We start from the raw sequence: 18,671 nt of genomic DNA, 5'->3' as shown, positions 1-18,671 counted from the left end.
GGAAAGAGAAGCCCCATGAGCTGAAGGCCCTGTTGAAAAATATCTTGACAAGTGGAATACAGTTCAAAAAAAGATTGTTTGTCTAGGGATGATGTCATATTGAAAGCAAGGAGGTTTTATTCCTTCAACAGGAACAATTTCCCAAAGGAGACCAAGGGAAGGGAAGGGTTTTCCAGAGACTGAGACCGTGTGGACAGGGGTGAGAAATGTCCTCAGGGTCCCGCAGGGAGTTCTGAGGGCCACGGGCCACGTGGTGCCTGCGTGCATTAAATGTAGGCGAGTAGCTTGCCCTGGGAGGGGGTGGTCACCCCAGAGTTCCAGCTAGAGGTCTCTGCCCCAGATTAGAGCCCAGTAGCTCCTACCAGGCCCAGGGCCCTGGAGACTGTAGGATGGGCCCTGGGAATGGAGCTCTAGACAGCAGGCAGATTTTCAGGCAGTGGCTGGGACAGGCTGGGGAAGGCAATGACTGCCCCTGACCATTCAGAATATTTTTCTCTATGTTCCTGTGTGTGTGAGTGTGTGTGTGTGTGTGTGAGTGTGTGTGTGTGTGTGTGTCGTAGTGCAGAGAAGAGCAGGATGAATGGGGGGAGAGTGCTTATCAGATATAAAGTCTGCGTGGTACAGTTCTTGTCACCCTGCCTGGACCTGGCTGACACTCGGTGTATGTAAGAGTGTATATAGAACTCTTGGTAGCGGTGTTTTATGAGACAGTAACTCATACACCCATGGACACTCTGATACAGCAAAAATATCACACACCCCACATATAACTTCCGTATTATACCACACACAGCACATGGAGGTATATACACGCATCCCTCCTCTACTACGTTCTCACACAACCCACCTGTATCACAATCCTCTCCTCCAACACCAAACGCTGGAGATGAGATATGTATATAGAGACACACACTATATATATAGGACACACACACACACACACACACACTATATATATATATCTCCTCAACTCTGGCACAAACACAGCTAACTGCAGCCATCGCTAAATACCTCTATAAGAACCAGTCACGTGTCATACACACCACACTTGTAACACATTCTTGAGTAATGCCAGACCCGCTTTATACAAACCACAGTGAACCACAGTCTCACTAACCCATGTCAGGGTTGCCAGATAAAATATGGGCTATCCAGTTCAATTTGAATTCCAGATAAACAACAAGTAATTTTTCAGTATCAGTATGTCCCAAATATTGTATGGGCCATACTTACACTAAAACTAAGTAAGACCAAATACTGCATGGGAATACTTACACTAAAAAATTATTCTGGGTTTATCTGAAACTGAAATTTAACTGGGTGCCCTGTATTTTTCTTCGCTAAGTCTCGCAACCCTTATATACTTACCACCAGCTCAGGTATTATATATTTATTGTAGTTTTGTTTAGTCTATGTCTTCCCCTACTAGAATGTGCAGAGTTACCAGAGACTACAACAATGGAAGAGTGCCGGATACACAGGAGTAGCTGCTTACTGAATCTTAGTGAATGAATGAATGAACACACACCATAAATACAAGCCACACCATGTAATGACGAAAAGTTACATGTCCCAGAATTCCTGACTTGTGAACAGAAACCATGCACACAAAGGCCACAGACACAGATAAGACACATCTCCACCGTGCTCCCCACGCCAATCCCACACTTACCACAGACTTAACTGATACACATCACTCACTCTTCCCACATACTCACAGTCACCACCGAGGCCTACATTACCAACAAGACAGTGACAGAGTAAGTACTGATTTGAATTAAATACTGCAGTATCCACTGGGAACTACACTGTCAACTGTGTGTATTCACTGCACCTGACACGTGCCAGACACTCGGTAAATATTTGTGGACAGAGAGGACTGATGAACCCACCCTGAGCCTTTCATTCCTCCCTCAGGAATCTCCAAGTCACAAGAGGATCCCCCTCAGCTTGGATCCACTGTGGTGGCCCAAGGCTGCAGCCCAGGGGCAGGGGAGGTCTCCTCTGCCTCTACATACTTCTCCTGTGCTTCTTCTCCGTGCAAGCTCATCTACGCTGGTAAGGGCGCGGGGCTCCTCAGGTGAGGGTGTGCTTGGCTGTGAGGCAGGAGGCACACAGATCCCAGTGAGGCTGAGAGGAAACCCAGGGTCATCAGAGGTGATGAGGGCTCTGTGGAGGAGCCTGGGCAGGATGGCTGAGCTGTTACGAGGGCGTGGATCCCAGCTGAGTCTGGGGGTGTGTGTGAATCTTGGTACTACCATGGTGGGGAAGTCAAGGAGCAGGGGCCGGAAAGGTCTGGGCTTGAGGTGGAGGGAAGAGGGACCAGATTAAGCATCTTCAGAGGAATATTTAGGGTTTATCTTGCCTTTGCTTCCAGAGAAGGACAGAGTTCTGCATCATAGACCTCCAGCCTGAGAGCAGCACCATCCAGCTCAGGTCCACACAGCTCACACATACATCCGCCCTCCAGGCACAGCCCTTCTCAGTGCACACAGAAACCCCAAGCACCACAGCCCCATTCCACAAGTAATGCACCACCGATATTCCCAAACTCACACTGCTCGTCGTACACGCATCCAGCCGCATCCCTCACATACCACAGCCCTCACCACCATACTCCACACCCCTGTATACAGACACCGCTCCAGTATCCCCCCACACGCACATGAAAAGCCCACAGATGACACCAGATACACCGCTCCGTCCTACGGCCAACAGACATCAAGCTCACGACATAGCTACGTCATGCAAATGTCCCTCTCTCGTCTACCACACGTGCTCCCTCAGCTTCCGGCATGGCCCATGCATGTTATTATGGTTTTAATTTCCTTTTTCAGGAATCCAGAGATCACATCGAGACACTGCCCAGCCTACAGCACCCCTAGCCCAGGATCAGGAAGAAGGAGAGACCGCTCCCCCATCACACTGTGTCTCCTCCTCACCCTCTTCACCCTGTAAGAACAATCTGCACCCAGACAAAGAGGAAAGGGGCATGAAAATACACTACATGCAGGTACAATTGAACAAGGGTGTAGCTGTCTCCTGGAAGACAAAGAAACCCTTGGAGTTGCCTGAAAAGCAGCTGTCGATAGAAGAAGTGATCCTTCCTGAGGATGTGTGCACAGTAGCCACTGACCCCTCTTCTGATGTGTGCACGGAAAGCCTCCTGTCTGACAGTGAGCCCACTGGGGAGGAGAAAGAGTATGAGGAAAGGGCAGAGCCAGGCAGCCCATCAGGGTCACCTGCAGTCCAGGAGACACCCAGGGCCAAGACACCGGACTGGATGGTGACCATGGAGACCGGCTTCAGGTGCATGGCCTGCTGCCGGGTCTTCCCCACCTTGGAGATCCTCCAGCAGCACGTGAAGTTCGGCGTCCTGGAGGGCTTCAGCTGCCGTGTCTTTCATCTCACCATGGCCCAGTGGATGGGCAATGTGGAATCCGAGAGCACTGCTGAGGAGGAGGGCTATGTGGAATCCGAGAGCACCCCTGAGGAGGAGGGCAGTGTGGAACCCAAGACCACCTCTGAGGATGAGGAGGACGAGGAGGACGAGGAAGAGAAGCTAGAAGGCCCCAGCCCGAAGAGACCCTGCAGGCAGGGTCTTTTCTCTCTTTTGAGTTCCACACAGCAACTGAGATTCATGGGACAGAAGATCCTGGAGACGGTGTGGCCTTGGAAGAGGTAAGGCTTGAGGCTGGCAGTCTTCTGAGCCTATGTCACGAGGGCCCAGAGGGGTCTAAGGGAAGGGGCCGCACACATGTGCTGGTTTACCTAATGGCTGTGCAGTTGCATCAACTTGGGACACACCCAGCACTTCCAAAGGAACTGAGCTCTGTTGACTTCAACAAGAAGGTGGAGCCTTTTCCTAGGAGTTTTCTCAGGGTCTGCACGATGGGCCTCAACTCTTAGAGGACGTACCACCAGCAGCTCCTTGTCGGCAGAGAGAGCCAGGAGTGGTCTGAAGAGAGGACAGGGGCCCTTGCAGGACAGGAACTTTGAGGTCTGAGAGCCTTGGGCCTGAGCTGAGATCTCACCCTGACCACTGGACCTAGCCTTTTGTGACAAAGGGGAATATGAAAGAGAGTCACGTGGAAATGAGGTCCCCCGAGATATGGAAATGTCCCAGAACCTTCGTCGCGTGGTAGTTGATCTGGAGCCAAGCTCACTGTGGTGTGTGTGGCTCTGAGCATTAAGGCAACGCTGGAGGGTAACCCTGACCAGCAGAGCTTGGAGTGCTGCTTGTCTCTTCCTGTTCTACCTCATTTGTTTTATCCCTTCCAGGGAGAAGAAAGGACCCTCGGGATAGTAGCAGACAGAATGCCATGGTCTGAAGGAGGATGAAGGGACCGGCACTCAGTCTAACATCATATGACAATATGAACATCCTATGCAATAAAGGGCATTTTCCAAACCTTTCCTGGAGGTTTTAGTTAATTACATTTTTCTATCTATGCATCTATCTGTCATCTACATCTGTATCTTTCAAGGTTTGTGAACAAGCTTTCACATAAGCACTAGAGACGTCCGCCAGCATTTTCCAGAAGGAGGCCTGGAAATTGCTGGGGACTCCTCACAAATAGGGAATGGCCACAACCCCTGCCACACAGACTATGCGCGTGGCCCTCCTGACGTACTCCCACTCTCTCTCTGAATTTCCCAAGGTCTGAGATGAGGGTGCTGGCTGGAGGCAATGATCGCGTGCAGGCTGAATCTTCTCCAGATTCTGATTCTCTTCCTGGGCCTATCGTCCTCAAGCACAGTCTCCATGTCCCTGGTCACACTGATCTCTCTCCTTCAGTCCTTCCCTCCCTCCCTCTCCTGCCTCCCAGTGCAGAGAATTCTTTTTTACATTTGAGACGAGATTTATTTTTTGTGCACCGAATTCTCACCTGTTCTACTGTGGCCTCTGTTTTGAACATTCCAAAGCTGAGAATTTTCTTTTTTTCTCCCTCATTTCTGCTGAGTCTTTACCTTCCTAATGCAGTGAACTCAGAGTGCCTAGCTGACTGGAGGGGGAAAAAATCCAGGGAGCAAAGAGAAATAATAAAAAAATATATCAGTTAATTTTTCATAGTGTTATCCAACTATATACTTTTAAACTTTTGGAAGAATATTAGGAATATTCTCTTTATAAAAAACTGAATTATTGGGCTTCCCTCGTGGCGCAGTCGTTAAGAATATGCCTGCGAATGCAGGGGACATGGGTTCGAGTCCTGTTCTGGGAAGATCCCATGTGCCACGGAGTAACTAAGCCCGCGCGCCACAACTACTGGGCCTGCGCTCTAGAGCCCGTGTGTCACAACTACTGAGCCCACGTGCCACAACTACGGAAGCCTGCGTGCCTAGAGCCCGTGCTCCGCAACAAGAGAAGCCACTGCAATGAGAAGCCCGTGCACCACAGCCAAGAGTAGCCCCCGCTCACTGCAACTAGAGAACGCCCTCTAGCAGCAACAAAGACCCAATGCAGCCCAAAATAAATTAATTAATTTTTAAAAATTGAATTATTTTCAAGGGGACAATGTATAAAAGTACAATAAAAGTCCCGCTTCATAACCCCCCAACCCCACTCTCAAGATGTAATAGATATGGTGTGATACAATTTATAGTCGTCGTACTACTACTACTCCTCCCACCACAGCCGAAATCCTCTGAGCCCGGTGCAGCAGCTTCCTTTCACAATGCTAGGACCGGCCACAAAACAGATGATAATCCCTTTGCACATTTCAAGGAGCAGCACCAAGGGAACAGTACCTGGGAAATGCCACTGACAGCTCAGAATATCCATGGCATTTCTAGAGCCTCGGCACTGCTCTTGCTCTGGGAATGAAGGTCCAAAAAGCACGTCAGCGAATGTTCATACTTGTAAACAAGCTCCACCTCTGAAACACAATCTACATAGAACCACATATACAAGCCTGCACAATGGATGAAGCCAACGTCTCCTCCATGACTGCCCTTCTGACAACCTTACTGTCTCCTCAACCATAAAAGGTGAACTTCAAACTCACGACCTTGCCTTGTCACCAGAAACATCCAAGCTTGGATCAGTCTTTCTAAGACCAGATATTTGCTCTGTGAACTATTAGAGACTTGTCACATACACAGAAGTAGAACAGGATTATTTCTAACTACCTGGGGATCTGGAGTCTTTCACATTGCTCCTGTTAAAACTCTCAGAACACCAAAACTTTACCTACAAAGGGTTCAAGCTATGACACTCCCAATTTTCACAAACCTCCTCATCTCTTGTGAGTCACATGCAGCCAATTCCAGGAAGTGGAAACATGGTTGTGAGGATGAAACTGACTTTGGGGCTCCCCTTGGATATGGTCTTCCAGACTTACCAAAAGGCCATTAAGAGGACGGTTTACCCCACCTCAGGGAAACCCGAGGCAGTACTTGCAGTCAAGGGCTGGCCATGGCTTCTGAGCTACCTCCAAAAAGAATTTCATACTGTACCTGGATCTGCTGAAGCCATTTCTGACTGTCCGAGAGCCAGCATGTACCGTTCCTGAACTGCCTCCATTGTGGATCATCAGTAGGGCTGTCAGATTTACTAAATAAAAATACAGGATACCCAGTTAAACTTGAACTTCACATGAATAGTAAGTCATCGCTTTTAGTATAAGTAGATCCTATGTACTATTTGGGGCATACTTATCTTCAAAATGTACTCGTTGTTTTTCTGACATTCATATTTAACTAAACAGCCTATATTTTATCTGTCAACCCTACTCATCAGAAATGATGGAGGCTTATAGAGATCCAAGAGATGCCTCAGAGCATCCTCAGCTTTTATTTCTATGTCCTGGACAGTGAACCCGAGTTTCCCACTCCCATTAATTGGCTATAATGGAGTGTATTCTCCATGTTAGAGCTTTTGCTACTTGTCATTGTTATTATCTTCCTCTCACAGCAGTGAGAGGCCCGCATATTGCAAAACAAACTAACAAAAAGGAATAAGCTTGAATAATTCCTCCAAATCTCAGTGGTTTAAAACAACAAAGGTTCATTTCCCGCTCCTTGTACATGCCCATCATGGGCTGCCTAGGAGTTCTGCTCTTCATTTTCCTTATTCCTGCCCCCAGCAGGACAAAGCCACCTCTCTCAGTCATCTTTGTAGACAGAAAGAATTCTGGAGCCTCACACTGGCAGTGTGAGTTCTGGCCCAAAAGTAACACACATCACTTCCACCCAAAATTGTTGACCACAATCTTATTTTTAGGGAAACCACTGCCCAAAACTGCCTGCCCTGACCAGGCCCGATAGTAACCACTTGCACGAGTTATCTTAAAACAGGAGGTCCTGCTAAGGAACGCGGCACTAACCAACTACCACCAACCGGAAGAATTCGGGAAAGGTCAAAAGGAGAGAGGAGACTCCTGTCCATATGTCCTACCAACCTCCCAGAATCCTTCTCGCTGGAACCTATCTTAGCTGAGCAATGTGTGCACCACCAGAAAGGATCCTGAGTCAGAATGACTGGCCGGAGACAACCCAGAAACTAACCCCATTACCATAAAACCTGAGACTGCGAGCCACATGGCAGAGCAGTTCTCCTGGCTTCCCTTCCCCTGCTGCTCTGCACCCGGACACCCCTTCCCAATAAAGTCTGTTGCTTTGTCAGCACGTGTGTCTCCTCAGACAATTCTTTTCTGAGTGGTAGACAAGAGCCCACCCTTGGGCCCTGGAAGAGGTCCCTCTTCCTGCAACATTATCATGTGTCTCTCCATTTTCTAAACTCCTTAGGCAAAAGTAATTGTGAACAATACTACTGAATAGTACAGAAAACATACAGAAAAATTCTAATCCCTCCCTGTTAAATAGGAGACTTGACAAAACCACCAAGCTATGCATTCACAAAACTGGGTCTAGAACTCACATCTCTTAGGTCATGATTCAGAACCTTTTCCCACTATGCTATATGTTAGGATTTTTACACCAAGACAATGTAGTTGGGTTAATAATGCCTTTCCTTCATTTTTTGTTTTTGTTTTTTTTTTTCATAAATTGATTCAGGAGGGAGGCTTTGGAAGCCCCTAAAACACTTGCCTTAAACTGAAAAGCAACTGGAAAATAATCCCACTGCCTTTTGAAATGTTTGACCTAGTAAAGATTAGATGTCTGGGAGGCTTTTATGTTCTGAATATAAGGAATAAAAAGGAAACAATCTTCCTAAGACTTTAGGAAACAGGCGGAAAAACTCTTGACTCCCACTTTGCTATTTTGATTAGCTCGTTGACACTTCAGTTCTTTGACTAATAGCAGTGGCAACAGCTGGAGTTTAGCCAAGATAAAAGTATATATAATAGGGTGGCGGCCCCTGCAGAACCACATACCACTGTAAATGCTTTAGCTCAATCCTATTTGCTCATAGGTCTGTGCAAAGTAACAAATGGTTCTGAAATATTTATTCCAAATAGCTTTCTTATTACTTTAAAGATAACTTGGCTGCCAAATACTTGCTCCCTGGTGAAAAAGAATGCATATACGGGAGGAGGATTTATGTATCAAGATATGCTGCTTATTTCCCTCCTGCTGATACAACGCACATCTAATGAATTAGAGATAATCTTCCTCTCTTCCCCAAATTGTAGATAAATGAGTATGTCGTTTCTCCCTCCCTTCAATTCATCCTGGTCATAGTTATTTTCTTTAAGAATATTATTCCCCTGCTTAAATCTTAAATGGCTTCCCAATGCGAGAAGAAGAAAACCGAAAATAGTCAACCGAACGTTCAAAGCCCCGTAGGGTTGAAGACCCTGCCGAGTTTTCCAGACTAAGCGTAACACTCACCTTCCCGCCTCCACTCAACTAGGCCAGACTTCCCTCCCTCCATCAGAGGACAGGCGCTTGCTCAACTCATTTCCTTCAAGAGTATGATTTTTCAAAGTACAAATTGTTTTTAAGTTCAATTAAAATCCCACTTTCTACAGGAAGCCCTTCCAGATATCCCAGTGAGAATGGACCACACATTTTCCCAGCATGTTAGTTGTACCTCTGTGATAACTCTTTTCACATCCTTCAGTCGGGCAGACTCTTAATGAATGTGTCTGATTTCCCCCACAACATAGAGTAGGAGCCCTTGGAAAGTAGAGGCCATGATTCCTTATCTCTGGATTTTCCACATCTCCTTGCACTGAGTATGATCCCTAGCAGGACCCTGTGGGCTCCTGGGCACAAAGCCTGTATCGGTGTCCCCCATTTCTTGATTACAGGAAATAGGCTTCATTCAGCCTCCATGACCTTCCCTGAGTTCCAAGGAGCAGGTTCAAACAGTTGCTAATTAGAGAAGGGAGGGGATGCGAGACAAGGGAGGAATAGTCAAAAGAAACACTAGTGCAGCCTTGGGGCAGGGTCTTGGTTCCCCCTTAAGGGATACACATAACAATATCTTTGAGCTGTTTTGCAGATACTGAAACCCCCACTAGGTGGGAGAAGTTAATGGTGTGCTACCCACAAACACGCAGACCCCAGAACCAGTTGGAACCGTAAGGTTGATGATGCTGACACCCACTTACCTCACCACCAACCAATCAGAGAAATGTCCATGAGCTGATCATGCTCTCCTCTTTGAACGATTACTATAAAACTCCTCACTACCCTCTCCAGGTCAGGGACACAGAGTTTTGAGGGCAATCGCCTGCTCTAGCCCCCTTTGCCTGGCAAAGCAATAAAGCTATTCTTTTCTACTTCACCCACAACTCTGTCTTGAGATTTAATTCAGTGTCAGGGTACGGAGGCCGGATTCGGCTTCAAGTATGAGCTCCCCTACTTGCTCCTCTATCCCGCAAAAAAAAACAAAAGCTTAAATAAATCACCAAAGTACTGGATCTTCTTCCTCCCTAGGCAAAACAATGTCCTGACCAGTGGCCTCTCTTCCTTTTCCCCATACCAGCACAGGAATGCCATCTCTGCATTTATGCTTGCCTGTCACCATGTTCATGTAACTGAACAAAAGTGACAGCCCTCGGGCTTCCCTGGTGGCGCAGTGGTTGGGAGTCCGCCTGCCGATGCAGGGGACACGGGTTCGTGCCCCGGTCCGGGAGCATCCCGCATGCCGCGGAGCCGCTGGGCCCGTGAGCCATGGCCGCTGGGCCTGCACGTCCGGAGCCTGTGCTCCGCAACGGGAGAGGCCACAACAGTGAGAGGCCCACGTACCGCAAAAAAAAAAAAAAAAAAAAAGTCACAGCCCTGTTCATCCCATGTCCTGTGTAATCCACCCAACTCCCTTCGTCTCCATCTAAAACTATTTTTTACACTGCCTAAAATTTAACCATAGAGAATCAGGACTTTGAATGTTTACCCTTCCAAGATTTTTATTAAAATACAAGTAACCTCATGAGAAGTGGTGCCTTAACTTAAACCATCATCAGCCACTGTTTTAGCAAGGACTAGGGGAAAACAGGCTGAGAATTGGGCCATTTTTTAATGGCATTGGAAATGTAGAGACAGGAAGAAGAAGAAATGGTATCTGATCAGGAGGCAGATGTTGGGGAGGTGGTGAAAAAGTACCAAAAATAAATATTCAACTTCCTCATAAATTTGCAACAGACAAAATCTTCCTGAGCTGGTGTCCCTGTGTGAAGCAATGTATTAAGGACATAAGACATAGAGATCCACTGCAAATTAATCATGTTAATAAACTGAGCTGAGACTCACAGAGTTCAAATAACTAGGGTTGAGAAGAATATTCGAAGTTTATTTTTAAAGGAGCCCAGAGATTGAGGTAAAACCCACAGCTGTAAAGAACACCTTTGCATCAAGGACTTAGCTTCTGGGTATGAATTGTAAGTAAGGGAAGCAGCCTTAGAAAGCAGAATCAGATGATTACTGGTGCCTAGGAAAACCTCTGGCCTAAAGAAGTCATCTGAAGTTAGCCCCATCTTCCTCTAAACCCATTCGGTAGGGTTTTGAAAGTCTCTTCCATGAACATAATACACTTGACATGAATTCATGGAAGTAAATGAGGTTAACAGGATCTGACCAACACCTTAGTGTCTCTTCCAAAGGATGGGCAGTGTATCCATAATGAGGAAAGGGATATGAAATGCTCACAAATCCCATGATGAAAATGCCTCTTGGTCTATAAATCATGTTTCCCTGCTCTTCATAGCTCTGAAAAGGATTAGAGAGAAACCTACTCCTGGGTGTGACAACTGGGGTCACTGAAGATTAGATGTTGCCATGAGCCCACAGAGTCTGCCCTGCAGAAAGCAGTAAAATGATCAAACCCCCACTCCTTCTGCTGGAATATTTACTGTTGACACAAGAGTTCAGCTGTAGACTATGAGCAAAAACCTTCTGTCAATCACTTTCAGTCCTTAATTGGATAAAAAGAGCTAGAGATCTTTCAAAACAGTTGAAGATTGCTACCTGACAGGGAGCTGGGAGTAGTGCAACTGGCATATGGGTAATTTTTAAGGCTACTTTTAAGTGTGAAGCCCTTTGACTGGTTCTCTGTCTCATGGGTGTCCCAAAATTTCCATCTCACTGAAATTTGGAAAAGAATTCAGGTTCTGTCTTTCCCCAGAGAGGGGAGGCAGCCACAAGCTTTACAAACCTAGAGTTTGTACATACAGCGAAGTTAGATTCGCTTACTATTGGAGCCTGACAATACTTGATACCTGATAAAAATCACTGTCAAATAACATTTATAAGAACCCAATTGCATGAGATGGGGTACGATGTTGAGGATCACAAGCAGTTACAGCAAAGGCCTCCAGGTGCCCAGAGTTTAGGGCAAGCAAATGAGTATATAGGAAAGGCAAAATTTTAAAATGGCAGACCAAATTTGAATGGACCAAGTAACTGCTTTGCCATTGTACATTCTTCCTATTCCCCGTCACCCATCCATCTATCCATCCCCCCAAAACATACCCCAACCCTAGTGACAAAGGTGGAGGCAAAGCCTGGAAGGACAGTCCACAGGTACTGAGATGCTCAGGGTTGGGAAGGACTTTGATGCTTGTGAAATCCAATCCATGGTACCTTTGAATTTCCTCTGCCATGGCTCCACCAAGTAATTACTTGGCACATGTCCTAGGACCTTCAGGGACTGGGAATCCACCACTTTCTAAAACAACAACAACAAAAAACTCAACATATTTAGGCAGATAAAACATATTTAGGCAGATAGAACAAAAAATTCTTCCTTGTAAGGACAAATCCACTTCCCCAGAGCCTGTGGCTTCTGGTTGCATCTTTTAGGGCCGCAGAGGAAAAAAAAATCAACATTCCTCTTCCACAAGACAATCCTTCTAATATTTGAAGACTGTTATCTCAGCCCTTCAAGTCTTTTCTGCAGCTGCACAGCCCTATTTCCCTAAACGTCCAGATTTCATTTCCACATTGTGATCCAAACTTTCTCCTGAATGTGTGTCCTAGTTGCTTTATATTTATCTTAGTCTACAGTCCCCAGAACTTAACACAGTATTCCAACTAAGGTCTGACCAAGGCAAAGCAGAGTGGGGTTCTTACCTCCCCCACCAGAGATACTTCTCTTAAGACTGGCTTTTTGGTAGCCACATCAAACTGCTAACTCCTACTGAGCTGATACAGCCACTTTAAAGTAGCCAAGTCATACTTCAAAACCATTATTTCTCACCAAGTAATGGAGCTATCTGGGTTATCCAGACCTCTTCTATCCCTCGCCCAAAGACCATCCATAAACCTCACCCCACCAACATAAAAGCACAAGAAATGGGTAAAGTTTTCTGTTTTGTACATTCCTTGGAAAAAGCTGAAAATTATTTGATTCGCCCAAGGCTCTTCAAAATACCCCAGGTCAGGGGCTTCCCCGGTGGCGCAGTGGTTGAGAGTACGCCTGCCGATGCAGGGGACACGGGTTCGTGCCCCGGTCCGGGAAGATCCCACATGCCGCGGAGCGGCTGGGCCCGTGAGCCATGGCCGCTGAGCTTGCACGTCCGGAGCCTGTGCTCCGCAACGGGAGAGGTCACAACAGTGAGAGGCCCGCATACCACACACACAAAAAAATACCCGAGGTCAAAAATTGTCATCTCAAAACGTTATGCAACTCGGTGAGCTAATTTCATGAATCTTTAAATCCCATGAAGGATACCTAATACGTTAGACCATTAAGTGGATCCTGCCTAATTAACAGTAAATCCTAGGGGAAAGAGTGCAAGTCTGTCATTAGAGTCACCTGAGTCTGAATCTCAGCCGTATTCATAAAGTGCTGTTGGCCCAGGACAACTTATTCTGAGTCTTGCTTTCCTCCCCTAGAAATGGGGCTAATACATCCATCTTGCCATGGCCTTGTATAAAGTACTTGACACAATGCCTGGCCTGTGGCAGATGGGCAGTAAATGCTATGTTTCCCCTCGCAGCACAGATTATTACAGCTTACACCCCATTTCCCTTAGTAGATTCCTAGCTCTTAGACAAAGGGCCCAGGACTTGCTTGTCTTCACATCCCCCAGACCCTCAACACCAGCGTTAAGTAGACACACATTCCTCTTGAATATAAATGTGAGCATTTGGCTTTAAATTCAGTTGTGTATCATATAGAAATAATTACATTTCTGCTCTGGCCTCTCAGTTTCAAAGGGGTATTTTTTAATTCCCAGGGAATAGCTAAGATTACCTATTATTAAAAAGAAAAAAGATAGACTCTACTCAAGTCTCGGGCAATCGTGTTCAAATGGTGCTCTAAGTCTCGGAGAACAGGTTGACATTGACATTTCTAATATTCTTAATGCTGACCCAATTTTAAGCTCTATTCCTCTCCTCAGGTAACCGCGTTTCAAGACACAGCCAGAAACAGGAGGGGCAAGACGAGGCTCTGACGGGGAAAGCCAACCTCTGATATATCCAATTTCTGACCTATGGCTCAGTCAGCTCAAGGAAACTTTTGTGGGTCCCCAGTGTCTTCCCAGGGCGACAGACACTCCCACACGGCCTCAACCAGGCTGAGGTAATTGTTACTGTTATGGCTTTAACAATGTGAGTGGGAGAACATGAGAATTCTGAAAGAGATTTATTTACTGCAAAGCATCCCAAATATCTCATTAATCTGCTTTTCATTTGGCAAACTCTTCCTTCATTAAAAGTGCCACGCTCTGCTCTGTGATCTATGACAAAGCAAAAACGTCTCTGGGAGGCAAAGCAGCAAAATGGAAAGAATGGGGGCTCTGGAACAAGTCAGACGTGAGTTTGATTTCCAAGTGTGCTACTTACTTGTTCTGTGACTGTGGGCAGTTTTCCTTAGCCTGTTAGAACCCCATCTTCCTCATCTGTCAAGAGAAGATGATTGTCCTGTCCTGGTTTATGAATATTGAGATCAGCCCTAGGCCCTAGGGCACTATGTTTGTTTCTCCTTTAAGGTTCAGTGGTCACCTGCAAAAGGAAGATCATTATATTACCAACTTCATACACTTCGTGATGAGGATTTAAATGGGTGAATGTATGTAAACTAATTAGAACAGAGTCTGGCACAGAGGAAGTTCTATACAAGCGTGTGTTATCATCATTAAGGATTAAATGACACACATAAAGGACGCTTTGAATGGTGACTTGCACCTGTTACATATGAGGTGCTCAATACATGTACGGGAAAACATCTCCCCTCCCAACTAGAGACTTTTCCTCGGGGTCTGAAGAAACTCCTTGGGTGGGAGGAGCTTTTCAAAATTATATACTCAGGGCTTCCCTGGTGGCGCAGTGGTTGAGAGTCCGCCTGCCGATGCAGGGGACACGGGTTCGTGCCCCGGTCCGGGAGGATCCCACATGCCGCGGAGCAGCTGGGCCCGTGAGCCGTGGCTGCTGAGTCTGCGCGTCCGGAGCCTGTGCTCCATAACGGGAGAGGCCACAACAGTGAGAGGCCCGCGTACCGAAAAAAAAAAAAATTATATACTCAGAACTTTAGAGAAGGAGGGATCACGTAGATAAAAACTGTTTACAAAGAAACAGACTGACGGAGGTAGAGGGGGAGAGCAGGGATGAGAGGTAGGAGAAGGGAGCTTCCCTGGTAAGGTGGCACAGTTGTCAGAAAAGAAAATTCCAGGTCTCCTGATACCCAGATGACTACATTCTTTTCCCCGGGTCATGCTGCCTTTTAAGTGTTGTCTTGATTGAGAAACACCTTCCTACAAACAGAGTTCAAATTGTCAGGTGATCTCTGATCTTCTTTGAGGTTCTAATAAAATGAGAATAAGGAAAAGACATGGACTCAGGATGGTTTAGGAAGATACTGGGAACGTAAAGGGAGAGAACGGCTCCCCCCCAAAATCCCAATTCAGAGCAGGGACTATTTACCTCACTCTGGACAGTAAAATAGGGGCAGTGCACCCGGGTACTTGCCACCCCCAAATCCAAATCCAGGAAGCTCTGCCTCCCTTGGTTAATTTTAAACGCTGCTTTCATATCGCAGTTTAGATTTGTTTTGTTTTGTATGTACAGTATCAGTGAGCTCCAGATTCCTTATTCCTTAGCTCTAGGAATGAGAGCCCTTTCCAGCTGATTTGGTGTCACTCACCACTGAGGGAGGTAGAATATTCCTCTTCTGATTGGAAATACTCACTTTATTTCAGTGAGTCTCCTTCATTTCTTTCCCTTCAATCAGGGAGATAGATCTCACCTAGGGCGTTCTGCCTTTCAAAGCAGTTTTCACTTCAATAACTAAGATTTTTTAAATTTTTTCAAGTAACCAAAGAAACAGAAGCCAAGAGTACAAGAAAGAGAGCACAGAAAAATAGAAGGGAAAAAAAATCAGCCCCAGGGTGAACACAAGTATTGATATATGGGGTCCCCTAAGCTTGAGTCTAGGCTCTATTTTGTGCTTAAATCCTGGGCTCCTCTGGCAGCTAATAGGTATTAATGTCTGCCAAAAAACACTAGTAAGTATTTTCATGAGGAACCAAGGGGAGGATAAGGTGATGGTCTTAATATAGTTTTAATGTTCCCCAGCTCTGTCCGTGGCCTACCTACCCTCATGGACTCAGTGCTAAAAAGAGAAGGCTGTCCATCTAAAAATAAAGAGAAGGCATACTAACAACCCTGCCCTGCTATGAGATCCATGCATATCCCGAAAGGGAGAGGACTCCATGTCCTGCTTCTGCCTGGCTCACATCAAGAACTCCAAGAAGGGCTTCCCCGGTGGCGCAGTGGTTGAGAGTCCGCCTGCCGGTGCAGGGGACACGGGTTCGTGCCCTGGTGTGGGAAGATCCCACATGCCGTGGAGTGGCTGGGCCTGTGAGCCAGGGCCCTGAGCCTGCGCGTCCGGAGCCTGTGCTCCGCAACGGGAGAGGCCACAACAGTGAGAGGCCCATGTACCGCAAAAAAAAAGAACTCCAAGAAAGAAATCAGAGGCAGAGGCAAGAACGGTACCAGGGAAGGCTGCCAACTGAGAGCAAAATCTGTGTCCCCTATGAGGGCAACCAGCCTACCACCACGGGGGCTGAAGTGGAGGAGGAAGGAAACGTATCCTGGAACCCACAGGAGGTGGACAGAACGGGAGCACATGTAGGAGACAACCCCTGGGACTCTGCTGGGGCTGGGTGGGGAGGACATGGAGATTTGTAATAGCCAAAGAGATAAAAAGCTAAAAATACGGGTTATTACCATTGCTGTGACCCCTTTTAAAACTCCAGGCTAGCGTGGCCTGAGAAAATGGGTTGACATTGGTAATATCACCTCCTTCTGTTATTTCTCTACAGTTTAATCTGCACACAGTGTTGTAACGAGGATCCCTAGTGGGCTGTATTCATCCAGACTAAATCTCTTCTGATGCAGGTGTTCCCAGTAAAAGAAATACGATTCTTGATTGTTAGAATTTAATTATGTGCTGCTCTTTGTATATTAAACTAATTCAAACTACTGTACCACTGGGGTATATAATTTGTATTACTTTTCTTATAAGTGGAATGGGCTGGTAAAGAATCATGCATTTTCTCACGAAGGTTCCCTTGCAACTAATCACACACGTTTGAGAAATAGCAGGTCAGGACTAGAGTCACCGTGTGTGTCCATGAGACAATTTCTCTGCAAAGAAGCAATAATAATATAAAGAACAGTTAAATCAATTAAACAAGGAGACCATTAGACTGAGGCAGCTCTAATACATTAGCAGCCTACGTAAGCAAACCAAAACCTAAGCCTGTAATGCCTCAAGGTTAAGAAAGTGAAACCTAAGGACAACCAATCGCAGACAGCCAATTCAGCTTTTCCAAATAATGCAAATGCTACAGCCAGTCAGATAATTCCCTCGCTTTGCTCCCCCTGCATCTTCTCTACAGAAGTCTTTCTCCCAGCTCCTGTATGGGGAGCATCCTAACCGTTTCCCATTCGGTGCTGCTCGATTCAAATCAATTTTTGCTGAAATAAACTCTTAAAATTTGAATATGCCTCAGTTTATCTTTTAACAGAACTAAGCAACACTAGTCCAGAAGATACACTGAAAAGCCTTATTATTAGCTAAAGCCTAGCCTTAACCTGTCTGGGTCTCAGTTTCCTCATGAGTTAAAAAAAAAATTTGCAGTTAAAAAGATTTCATATGCCTCCCCTTGGAGTTCTTGTGAGGGCCAAAAGAGAGTGTTTGAAACATTTTCTAACCTGTAAATTACTATAAAAATAAGGGGCCACCTAGTCCATTGGAGTAATGGAACTTTGTTTTCAGGTAAGTTAAAATACCAGCTTCAGGGCTTCCACGGTGGCACAGTGGTTGAGAATCCGCCTGCCGATGCAGGGGACATGGGTTCGTGCCCCGGTCTGGGAAGATCCCACATCCCACATGCCGCAGAGCGGCTGGGCCTGTGAGCCATGGCCGCTGAGCCTGCGCGTCCGGAGCCTGCGCGTCCGGAGCCTGTGCTCCGCAACGGGAGAAGCCACAACAGTGAGAGGCCCGCGTACCGCAAAAAAAAAAAAAAAAAAAAAAAAAAAATACCAGCTTCAGCAAAGAAAAAGACCAAATCCCCTTCAATCACAGTATCTGGGCAGTTCTGGCTCATATTAGAAATCTCTGTATGATGTTACATTCTAACATCCGATATTAAGCTTTCTTTCAGAGAATAAAGAAAATATGTGCTAATATTAAGTTATTCTTGCCATTGTTGTCTTAAATGAATGTGGGTGTCTTCTTAAGGCACTTTATACAAATCAATATGCCACCAACCTAGTGAAATGTGGCCACAACACACACCAAAAGAACGACTAGAGAGAAACGTCCATCCCATGAAAAAAACTAGTGACTTTTAGTGAACAGAATAAGGAAGAACTTAAATTGGAGTCTGTGGGTGGTGACAGCAGAAGAAGTGGGTCATCCTTTTAAAGCTCATTTCCTCCGAAGTTTTATGTTAATAGAGGCCCAACCACCAAAAAGTGAGTTTCCATATTGCCTAGGGAAAATATGTGAATATTTTTCAAATAACTTTCCTTAATACCCTATGCAACTGAGAAATCCCACAGGCCTGTAAATCTTAACAAAGCCATTGTTTCCAGGTCTAAACCCTGCCTTTGGGTTTGGCTTTCTCCCCTTCTTTATGGACGAATAACATTTTCAATCAAGTTGTTTTTCTTCTTACTCTGGGAACCAAGCTCATTTTGCATAAACATAATCCTCTCTGGCATAAAGCCAGAGATTTTCAGGCTCTCTGGCTTTACCTTCCCTTTCTCATCACTACTAGAACATGAAAGTCACACTCCAGGAATCTCAG

At 46.0% G+C, this 18,671-nt stretch overlaps 2 protein-coding genes across 2 annotated transcripts in view; one reads left to right on the top strand and one right to left on the bottom strand.

The window, feature by feature from the left end:
• Positions 1-576: 576 nt before the first annotated feature.
• On the top strand, positions 577-4,331 carry LOC308615640 (protein FAM170A-like; the record flags this gene model as incomplete). The annotated part of the gene is made up of 4 exons (XM_081231233.1): positions 577-618; positions 2,046-2,058; positions 2,838-3,569; positions 4,282-4,331. 4 exons carry the CDS (start codon positions 577-579, stop codon positions 4,329-4,331), a joined length of 837 nt encoding a protein of 278 aa, XP_081087359.1.
• Positions 4,332-6,540: 2,209 nt separating this feature from the next.
• The window catches only part of LOC308615715 (zinc finger protein 112-like), a 195,684-nt gene continuing 183,553 nt past the window's right edge, over positions 6,541-18,671 (bottom strand). The window contains exon 15 of the transcript XR_014015567.1: positions 6,541-6,556. The gene's annotated coding sequence lies outside the window, so the exon portion shown is untranslated. The remainder of the gene's footprint in view (positions 6,557-18,671) is intronic.

This window comes from Mesoplodon bidens (assembly GCF_964165515.1).
Source record: "Mesoplodon bidens genome assembly, chromosome: 4".
Taxonomy (NCBI): Eukaryota; Metazoa; Chordata; class Mammalia; order Artiodactyla; family Ziphiidae; genus Mesoplodon; species Mesoplodon bidens.
This window is presented reverse-complemented; position numbering and strand designations above follow the sequence as displayed.